Source organism: Lepus europaeus, chromosome 10, assembly GCF_033115175.1.
Source record: "Lepus europaeus isolate LE1 chromosome 10, mLepTim1.pri, whole genome shotgun sequence".
Lineage (NCBI taxonomy): Eukaryota > Metazoa > Chordata > Mammalia > Lagomorpha > Leporidae > Lepus > Lepus europaeus.
In genome coordinates this window covers 101,372,730-101,383,580 of record NC_084836.1, presented here as the reverse complement: position 1 = coordinate 101,383,580, position 10,851 = coordinate 101,372,730, and the positions used below count along the sequence as shown (strand labels likewise).

The 10,851-nt window shown below is 57.8% G+C and overlaps 1 protein-coding gene across 4 annotated transcripts in view; it reads right to left on the bottom strand.

Annotated features, from left to right (window-relative positions):
- Positions 1-3,322: 3,322 nt before the first annotated feature.
- The window catches only part of CBFA2T2 (CBFA2/RUNX1 partner transcriptional co-repressor 2), a 117,441-nt gene continuing 109,912 nt past the window's right edge, over positions 3,323-10,851 (bottom strand). For all 4 annotated transcript variants that reach the window (XM_062204036.1, XM_062204037.1, XM_062204039.1 and 1 more), the window contains exon 11: positions 3,323-7,277. In XM_062204036.1, coding sequence (XP_062060020.1) covers positions 6,978-7,277 — 300 coding nt within the window. In that variant the 3' untranslated portion in view covers positions 3,323-6,977. The remainder of the gene's footprint in view (positions 7,278-10,851) is intronic.

The following is a 10,851-nucleotide window of genomic DNA, read 5'->3' as shown; positions in this document are numbered from 1 at the left end:
ATACGGGATGTGTTTTCCACTCCTCCTTTCATGTGAAAGGCAGAGACTCCGAGTCAGAGAGAGGAGACACACAGAAACGCCCCATCCTCTGGGTCACTCCCTAAATGCTTACAACAGCTGAGGCTGGGCCAGACTAAAAGCCAGGAGCCAGGAACTTGCGCCATCATCCACTGCCTCCCAGGACGCGCTGTCAGGAAGCTAGATGGGAAGTGGAGCAGCTGGGATTGGCACTGACGCTCTAACCCCAACCCCAGCCCCCAGCCCTTGCCATCTCTAAACAAAGATGCTGGCGCTCAAGCTGCCACGTCTCATTTGGTGCGAGGTGCCTGGCAGGCTCACCTGTTCCGTCCCTTGACGGGCTTGGGGCTGCTGGGGAAGATGCTGCAGGTGGGGGAGCAGTCCGTCCTGCAGGGCCTCCTGGAGAGAGATCTGGTGTGACCTCTCCAGGCAGACACGATTGTGGGGGGCAGGCGGGGAGCCAGAGTGGGCCACAAGGGCGCAACAGGAGTGCGTGGGGACAAGCCGGTGCCATGTGCCCCTCTACTCTCAGGAGCCCACTTTGTATCACCCCCACTCTGCGCTGACCCCCAGTCCCCGGGTACCGGCCACCTCTCACCTGGAACAGCAGCCGCTTCCCCGGGGTTCTCATCTGCACTCTGACCCCCTCCCTCCCTCCCAAACATGCTGTCACGGCGACCACTAACCAAAACCTTTCACTGGCACCCACTCTCTTCAGCTTCAAGTTGCACTCGCATTAACATTGAGTGCTACCACCCACCTGTGCGATCTCCCTGCCCCGGGCTATTGGCAGCCTTGGTCAGCCCCTCCCTGGCCCGTCTACTACTGAAGCCCCTCTCAGTCCTGCAGGGGCGTTCTGGCAGCCTTTCCCAATCCTTGCCCTGGGTCATTCTTCAACTGTCACCAAGCACCTGTTTGGTAGCAGGTGCTGGGGATGAAGAAAACATCCCAGGCTGCTGACAGCACCCAGGACAAGCACAGGCAGAGTCCAGAAGCCAAAAGAGCTCCAAGCTCCTCGGCCAGCTGCCGTGCCGACCCTTTCACCTACTCCCTGCACCTGCCTCCTCACACCTGCACCCGTGACTCACCTGCACATTCAAACCTGTCCTGGGGCCTGGCTCAGTGCCAGGCAGGTGCTGGGGAGAGCAGCAGACTGGAGGCCAAATATGCACACTGGGCCCCCTGGCCCAGCCTCTGCAAAGGCGAGATGAAGGCACTGAGAGCTAGGTGTGTCTTCAGGACTTCTCAGACCACTTGAGCAAGACCGTAGGCCCGCAAAGGAGCGAGTCCTCAGTGACTCGCAGATGGACAGACGGCGAGGGGAGCAACAGGCTCGCAGGCAAGCGTGAGGGCTGCCCAAGTGCCGGGCCCTGAACTGGGACCCTGCTGCACCCCCAACTCACACCAGAAGAAAGCTGGGGGGACATCGTCTGGCTGCAGGCCACACAGCAGCATCTGGTAGGAATCAACCTGGGGCTGAGTGCAGTGGCAGCTGTAACCGAAGGAGCGATGCCAGGACGGCAGATCAGGCAGCACAAGGTGGAGTTCACTTGGGAGGCTCCCCAGAAGCCCCGGAGAACGCTGGGGGCAGACAGTGCACCAGGGGAAGGCCACGGCAGCAGGCCCCACTCCGTCCACAAGAGGGCGCTAGCACCAGGCAGTGACACTGATCCAGGCGTGGCAGGCCTTCTGGGTTTCCCCACACTCCTGAGGGATGAAGGCTGGGAGCGTCCATCCCCTTGAAACACCAGGGTGGAGACAAGCCTGATCATTTATTTCCCCTTCTGAGACACCCGTCAATGGCTTCTACCTGCACCCTTCCCCCTGCCAACCTCCCAGAAGGAATGGCCCTTTTCCCACTTTCCAGCTTTTGGTGTGTGACAAGGAGTCCCAGTGACACGTGTCTTTGGAGACTAACGGCGCCCTGAGCAGATTTGCCTTGCCACACCCCGGCTCTGCCCGTCACTTCCTCCTCCAGCACTTCCCTCCGAGGTCCCACATGTTTCCCCATGCCTGGAGCCCACATCAGCTTTCTGTTCCTGCTGGCCTGGCTCACTGTGGCGCTGTGCCTGGAATGCTCTTTCCCAGACAGCTCATCCTAAGGTGGATGTCACCACGTGGGAAGCCGGGAGTCCCAGACCCCGGGAGCTGCTACAAGCCTGGCATGATCTTCACCTCTGAGCCCCGAGGGCGAGCAGACCTAAGATCAGTCTCTGGCAATTCTTTTTCTCAAGCAGGGGCGCAGAGGGGCCCAGCTCAGACAGGTGGATTCTACCAGGCCAAAGCCCTGGAGTGAGCCGCCTGCGGGGAGGGAGCCCCAGAGGCGTGGATCCTCTGCAGGTTTCCTCCTGGGTACTCGGCTACTTCTGTGGTTTCAGCTTAGTTTTTCCTGGCCCTCAGGGAGCTCCTGTATGTTCTCCTCTGTGACCTCAGCACTGCAGCTCCAACATTCACTACAGTTTAGCTGGCACCGGAGAGCTGTGCGGTGCTGACAACTCTTCAGCCTGCCGCTTCTGGGCTGTGGTGCTGTCAGGCTGGCTCAGTGGGGCGGGCGCGGCGTCTCTGAGCATGACTGACAGGCCTGCATCCAGCGTCAGACTGAGGCCCCTCCTTGTCTTCCAGGGCCAGGGCACAGGTCAGCCCTGCTCCCTACTCCAGATCTGAGCCAGGCCTCTCTCGCCTTCTAGGGGCCTGGGAAGCTGGGGGTCCCAACAGGTCTCTGAGGCAGGGCTGCTCACAAGCGGTGGCTCCAGGGCAGAGCCCACGATGGTGCAGGTAACAGGAGTGAGGCCTCAGCCCCAGGAGCCAGCCTATCACAGATGGCTGCGACTCCACACAGGTGCACACACCCGTGTCTGCACCCACGTCAAGGCCATGGACAGCACTCCCAGAGGCTGCTGGGGGCTACTGGGAAAGCAATGTGGACATGGTGCAAGGGTGCAGGAAGTGGTCAGCAATGGAAATGCCACTTTGGAAAGTCCACAGCAGACGCTGACTTCCTAAGTCCCGCAGTGACTGCCCAGGAAGTGAGTTCAGGAAACCATCCAACCATTATGCAAATCAGGCAGCAGGGACAGTACTCAGGAGTTAACATGGACATACAGGAAGAGTTCTGGCTGGTGGCCCCAGGGTGGGCATGAGCAGTGGGGCCCGGGCCCCATGGCTCCGACAAGGCAGAGGCCCGGCTCCAGGCCCCAAGAGCCCTAGGCCACAAGCACCGCTGTGGGCACGAGGAAGGGACACAGGTGGACAGATGGCATGCAGCGTGTGTACCCTGCCCAGCCCAGCCCAGCAGAGGCAGAAAAGGAATATAGCCTTTTATTGACTACTTTAAGTAGAACAAACTAAATACATATTTAACAGTTTTGGTTCGTTTATACAGTACATTAAATAAGTTATGCAGAGAGCTGAGTAACGAAAAGTTCTATCAGAGTAAAATGACAAAGCACAGAAAACGCAGACGGGCCGCGCCCTGCAGAGCTGTACACTCACCGCCACTTCGCAGACCGTGTGGAGGCCTCCCTCTACGTCCATCGCAGGCTTTCTTCAGGCACCCACAAAGCCCGGGAAGTGGACCGGACGCCTCTTAGCCAAGCAGCTCTGCCAGCTGCTTGTCTGCCAACTCCAAGGCAGGGACAGGGCTGTCCCTAGCAGACACCAGCCACACATGCCCTATTTGGTATAAGCATCAGCGAGTATCCACTGGGCAGCCGTAGGCCTGACCAGATGGGGTGTGCAGGGGCCAAGGACGACGACGTGGGGGACACGAGGCCCGCCCTCGGGCATCCCCACCCCCACGCCCACCCCCGACCGTGATGGACAGGTCACTGCACTGGCGTCTTTGGAAATGCGCACGTCCACGCGTGCGGGCAGAGGCAGGAGGGGACGTTTTGGTTTCTCGAGAAGGACAGACACCCAAGGGGTGGAAGACCCCCCTGAGCAGCTCGGCCAGGCCCCAGGCCAAGGCGGGCAGCTCTCCTTCCTGCCAGCCGCCATCTGGCCCTTGTCGGAACAGCCCAGGTCCTTCAGGCTTTCCTCACATTTGGTTCAAGCATGCCACCACCTGGTTCTCTGCAAACAGCTAAAAATCATCGAAGAAAGTTGGCGGTGGCTACTGACCCGGAGCCCAGCTGGGAACCTTGGTTCTAGTCCAGTTCTGAAGAAAGCCTCTGAGAGGTGTCCTATTTCCAATGGTTTCTCCAACCCATAATCCCTTCCGCGGACTCCAGGACAAGTGGCCAACTGGCCATTTTCCCGGCTTTCGTTCTGAAACACTCGCCGCTGCCGCATGATGCCAGAGGGGCTGCTGCCGACGCCTCACAGAGCTACTGGGGGCCACGTCAACGCTGGGACAGCGTGGGACAAAACGTACACTGTCTGTCTGTAAGCAGCTGGCCCAGATGGGCAAAGACGTCCACCCGTGCAAGGTGGCGGCCACCACCAGTGTGGGCCTGTGCTGGGTGGATGTGTCCTGTTTCTGGACCTACAGCCCGGGGGACAGTGACGTCTTAGCTCAGAACGGCCCAAGAACAGACCCCCCACCCTGTGCATCACCTCACGATCTGCCAGAGCGTCGGCTGCAGAGCTGGGGCCACTGTTGGGGAGCAGGTACACTGTGGCCGGGTGGAGTCGGACATGGTGCAGGCACGCAGGGAAATAGAGGATGAGCGAAGACAGGTCCCGCGTTGGCCACCCCTGGTTCCTGCTGTCACCCCTCACTTGGCAGAAGACTGGAGGGTCCCAGCAGGTGGTGGTGAGCCCAGCATAGTGTGCAGACATGGCAGCAGGCGGGCAGCCAGGTACTGCATTTGCTTTTGGGTTCCAGACCAACGTCAGGAAGCTTGCAACTGACCTGAGACTCTCTGGACCTTGAGTCAGCCTTTGCCTTTACTGTCCACCAAACACTGACCAGAGAGGCCGGGCCTCAGGGCAGAGTGGGGAGCCTGAGTGCCCGTTTCCAACCTGGAACTTAGGGTGGCATCAGCAGGAACCAAAAATCGAGCAGGGAACCTGGACTCTCTCTTGTCCCCCTAGCTAACGGGGGGAAAGGATTCTTCAAATCAGAACAGGAAGTCCTGGACAGACATCCTGGCGATGTCTATGTGAACTCTAGCAGAATCAACCCGGCAAAGGTTCTGAGAGCAGAATCATGGTGTGGACCACCACCCTGCTGTGTAGACTGGCAGTGCCTGTGAGCACGTAGTCTAGAATGGTACTGCAAAGATGGAAAACAGAACCGTGCTGGAATGGCTGCCCGGGAAAGCAGCCAGACCTGCACACTGCACACAGACCCCAGCTGCAGAAGCTGACCTTGAGCTCTGGTATGGACTGCTGGGTTGTGTCTGGCGCTTTATTCCATCCGTTAAAGCCTGAGCTCCCCTGGCTGTTTTGTGGCTACTGAAGGCTTGGAAAACCTGCTTAGGTCAAGTCTAGGCTGAGATCAGAGCCCCTGGAAGCCACTCTCACTGCAGCCAACGCGAGACTCCACAACACCCTGCGTCGTAGGGCAACGTGGGCGGGCCCACTGTGGGGCTGACTCCGCCCTGTTCGTCAGGCTGCCCATCAACTGCTGGACTTCACCCAGGAGTCCACGTGGCCCGCTGCGAAGGAACACTGTTACTTTGCTGTTCTCTCTCTGGGGATAGCTTACTTCATATGCAATGAAATTTTGAAACCTAGTATTCTGAAGGTTCTTGTTCCAAGTTTCTTTCTAAGACTGAAAATCCTTGGTCGAGAAGTCACTATGAGTGCAGAGCTGGCGGCTCGCGGGGCAGAGGGGTGCTGGGCCCTTGGGCTCTGGGCCCTGACACTCTGAAGGGGAACAGAAAGGAGGCATCCTGTTTGTCAGACAGCCGGGTAAGCAGCTGGGAAACTCCTCGAAGACGGGAAGAACAACGGATCAGGCTTTCCAGAAATGGCTCTCGTGTTTCACAAAACCTTTCTTTCTGAGTTCAAAGAGGGGAGGAACCAAACAGGTAACGTAAGAAAAGGAAGCGGAGACTGCTTGCCTGATACTAAGCCATTGCAGTAGGTCTAACGACACAGCACTGTGAGGGCTGAAGGAATCTTTCAGGTGCGGTAGGGCCATGTAGATGAGACTAGGAGTGGCACATCCTACAGACACCGTAGTTCGTCCAGCAGGACCACCAAAGCAGGGCCCCAAGGCAGGTGATGCCCGTGGGATCTGGATATGCGTGGTCTGGGAGCTAAAGAGAAGCGGAGTGAGAGGACAGGCGGAGGGGGAGGTCCAAGGTGATGGGCTTGGGAATCTGGCGATGCTAGTGGCCGACATGCTCGGAGACAGCAGGCTCCTGCAGGCGTCTCCTCTCTGAGCCTGGTTCACGCACTGGAAACAGCACTTGGCACAAGCAAAATTAAGTGAGAAAAAAACAGGTCCCAAGGTAAAGTGGCCAGACAGGTGGCAAACTCTTGTCCAGAATCATGTGTGGTGCTTGGGGAACAGGTACTCATTCTTTATTTGGGTGTCATTATTGAGATGGTGACTTCTTTCCTGTCGTCTGAGCTTCCGGTCAAGTCTGCACAGCAGGGCAGAGGAGGGCGTCCCGAGGGCCGTGTTTTGCCTACTCAGGTCCCAGAAGGCCAACCTGTGTCACCTGCAAACAGTGGAAAGGGAGGTGAGGGGCCCCTCCGTGTCTGCTGCGCCGGCACGTCCGACAGTCTGAGACTCAGGAGCGGGGGAGCTGTGGCCCACACGGCACGCTGGCTATGCCAGCTTCAGGCAGGGGAGGAACAAATCAGGAAATCCACGGAGGTGTAGGCCAGCTTGGGCCAGCTGCCTGTGTGCAGATACAACGGCACGCTTGTCCCATCAAGTCCCAAGGGGTGGGGAGTGCTTGCCCCAGGCTTGGACTTTTTCCTGTTCCCTCGTCTTCTCCTGCTGGTGACCCCACAGCTCCACGCCTGGCGCGAGGGGCCACCAGGCAGGCGGGCTCTGGGGCTCAGAGCCCATTGCTGTCAATGGCTGTCACGGAGGCAGGGGTCGAGGAGCGCGAGGTGGTTGCCGAGGTCTTGTCCAGGGCCGGGCTGGGCACGCTGCAGTCAGCAGATCTGGCCGAGGAGCCCCGGGCCCCGGGCAGCAGCGGCCGGCTCTGGCTGTGGGGGCTCTGGCTGTGCAGGCTCTGGCCACAGAGGCGGTGGTGCCGTTCCCAGTCCTTGTGCTGGCAGAAAGAGCCGCAGTACCGCGCGATGTTGCAGCCACTGCACGTCTCGCTGGCTTTGCGGCCGCAGTTCCAGCAGTTCTGCAAGACACAGCATTGGTTAGTGGCGGCGGGGGCTGCGGGGCAGGCCTGTCACTCGCCACTCACTGCCCGCTGGTCCTGCCTCTACTGCCATCTGTTGAACTGGGGGACACCCAGCCCCCTGGCCTGAGATTCTTTCATCTGTGGAACAGGAAAATACCAACCGGGGAGGGCAGGGGTGTGGTGTGTGTGTGTGTGTGTGTGGCAGGCAGGGGGAGGAGGGGCGTGGGTGAAAAGAGCCTGCCTGCCCCCCCTCAGCCACAGACTCCGCTTTCCCACTGGTATTTCAGGCCTGAGGCGTCAAACTGTTCCGGGCTCACCCAAGCCAACCACTAGGAGGCCACGTGCCCAGGGGTATGTCAGGAGTTTGCTTTTGCAACTCCTGCTGGATGAGGGGTGCCTCCTTTCTTCCTTCTTTCCAACAGTGCTAAACTTTTAACAGTGTTTTCAGGGAGTACTGGGAAAACGGGATCATTTCCAAAATGCTCCAGTCAGGGAACGGGCCGGGGACCAGAGTGGAGGCAGCTGCCACTCCCCTCTGCCCTCTCTTCCTCTCAGTGTCTCAGCACTGATGGGCTGAGCACAGGAATATTTTTGCCTGTTTGAAGGGCCACTCAGAACTCAGGACCCTGGAAGTCCAGGTCAGGGAGTTTTGTTTGTTTTTAAACTGATTTTTTTTGACAGGCAGAGTTAGACAGAAAGAGACAGAGACAGAGAGAAAGGTATTCCTCCCATTGGTTCACCCCCCAAATGGCTGCTACGGCCGGCGCACTGTGCTGATCCGAAGCCAGGAGCCAGGTGCTTCTCCTGGTCTCCCATGTGGGTGCAGGGCCCAAGGACCTGGGCCATCCTCCACTGACTTCCTGGGCCACAGCAGAGAGCTGGACTGGAAGAGGGGCAACCGGGACAGAATCCGGCGCCCCAACCGGGACTAGAACCTGGGGTAGCGGCGCTGCAGGCAGAGGATTAGCCAAGTGAGCAGCGGCGCCGTCCTTTAAACGGATTCTTGTACTTTCCTAGAGGGGAGTAAGTGCTACTAGAGGGTACTGTGGAGGATGCACTAATTAATACCGTGGAAGACACGAGCCAGGGGAGGATTGGTGTGAGTTGCAAGGAGCAGCCCTGACACCAGCAGTGGAAAGGGGCAAGGCCCTAGCTAGACAGCTGCCCCATGCCCCAGGCAGCACAGAAGACATGTGCTCATGCATGCAGTCCTCCCCACCCCCGCGACAGCTCCATTGGGCTCCCCTCCCATCAGTGTGCAAGCCCTGAGTTTCTGCACCCCAGCTCTCCAGGACCCACTGGGAAGAAGAGCGCCTTGAGCACTGACCCCGTAAAGCTGGCAAAAGAAACCAGCCCCCAGCTGCGGCTGCCCCTCGTTCTCCCTTCCCACCCCACATGGACTCTCCAGGGGCAGACACAGCTGGGAGGCAGGCTGCAGTCCGGCTGAGGGGAGCCAGAGTGCTGGGTTCCTCTGTAAAACGCAGGGCTAAAGACAACACTGGGGCCACCTCGCCACCTCGTGGGCTATTCAGAAGGGAAACAGAGTCAGGGTTGGACTTGCTGAAAGCTTTGCTTAGCAGCTCTGCAAAGTCTGGGCCCCCGACCTCTGGACACCCCTAAACTCAGTGCCCACCCTTACTTCTCAAGAGCATGAGACAAGATTCCCAACGCAACAGGCATTTCAGGAAACGCACAAATTGACCAACCAACATCGGAGGACCAAAAAGGAAACAGAAGTGACTCGGGTTCCAGGAACAGTCCGCAAGCAAACCGCATTGCTGACAATTTCATGCTCTGGATTCTGCCAGGCTGGCTGTAAACAAGGCTGTGGGCGGGGCTGGTGGGAGGAACTTAGCTGCTGTCCACACAGGGCTGCCACCAGCACCATGGAGCCCCTCTCCTCTCCAGGCTGTGTGGCATCCCAGAAATGGGTCTGGGCATTAAACCATGAGCAGGAGCTTATTTTATGACTTAGGAAATACACTCAAACAAATGAACAGCCTCCCGCAGGGCACGACCAGTGCACCAGCACCAGCACAACCATGGCGACAAGAAGGCCTCTGCTTGCTGTCTTTGGCTTCTCCCTGACTTCCGTGGGTTTTCTGGCCAAGATAAGTGTTCATCACTGCTGCCACCCTCCAAAGCAGCGTCTCCGCAGCTGGAACATCAGACGTGGCCAAGTTAACAGAGCTCCTGGCCAGAGAAGTCAGAAAGGTAACTGCAAAGTTTCCCGTGGCCAGCAGGGGTCATCTGTTTATGCCAACGTTCTTCCAAGTGTGGCCCAGGGTCAAACTCACTGTGACCCAGCCCAGGTCTCTGACCTTTTTGTAAACCTCCCCATATGTCACTGTCAATTGCTGGGCCGTTGTATTTGCCAGGAAAACCAAGCTGTGGACAGAAAGTCCTATGTGACCAAGTTAAGGGGTTCTCTCACGTTTTCCCTCCACCCCTTTGGATGGAGCCATTCCTTCCTTCAGAGAAGCGGCTGCTCTGTGTCACTGGGCCCTGCGACAGCATGTAAGTGGTTGACAACAGTGCACTGCAGCGTAAAAGCACTTTCACAACCATGAGTTCACCTCATCTCCCCCACGACCTATCAGGGCAACAGGATAGGGGCTGTTATACCCATTGTACAGGGACTGAGGGGAAACTGGAAGACCTTCAGGTTCCTAACGCCAGTGCTAGGCTCCTTCCCATTAACACAGGGCCTCTCAGCTCTGTGGAGCTCCCAGGAACACCTTGTGGATGCTGTGGAGGGAGTCAGCCATGCTGGTCCAGCACACTCTCACCCAAAGCAGTCTAGCAAGTCTGCTGGGACAGGTGTGTACCTCACCTCACCTCAGGCCACTTCCTGCATAATTTAAACTTGTATTTCCCTAAAAGCACAGTCCTATAAATGGAGCTGGGATTTAGCCCTATGCAGCCCAGGTCCGGAACTCATGCTCCAAGCAAAGGGCTACACTCCTTCTTTGGAGAGCAGCTTGAAGACAAACACAGATCCGAGCAAACATCATGGCTCAGAAACAACCTGGCCGGCGCTGGCACCGCGGGTTCCAGTCCTGGTTTGGGCGCCAAATTCTGTCCTGGTTGCTCCTCTTCCAGTCCAGCTCTCTGCCATGACCCGGGAGTGTAGTGGAGGATGGCCCAAGTGCTTGGGCCCTGCACCCGCATGGGAGACCAGGAGGAGGCACCTGGCTTCAGATCAGTGTAGCACGCCAGCAGTATCAGCCATTTTGGGGGTGATCCAATAGAAGAAATACCTTTCTCTCTGTCTCTCTCACTGTCTAAATCTGCCTATCAAAAAAACAAACAAAAAAACACAACCCTAAAGATAAAGCAGTTGGGGGGTTGTGTCCTGGCTGGTGTGATATAGTTGAGAACTGTGCCACTTCTGAAGGCCACGTGCATTCTCACACTGCCATAGGCAAAGGCACCCTCACGGTGCCACGCATGGAACTGCTATTTTAAAATGGATCTTATGGGTGTCGGTTTGTGTCCTGGCTGCTCCACTTCTGATTCAGCTCTTTGCTATGGCCCAGGAAAGCAGTAGAAGATGGCCCAGGTCCTTGGG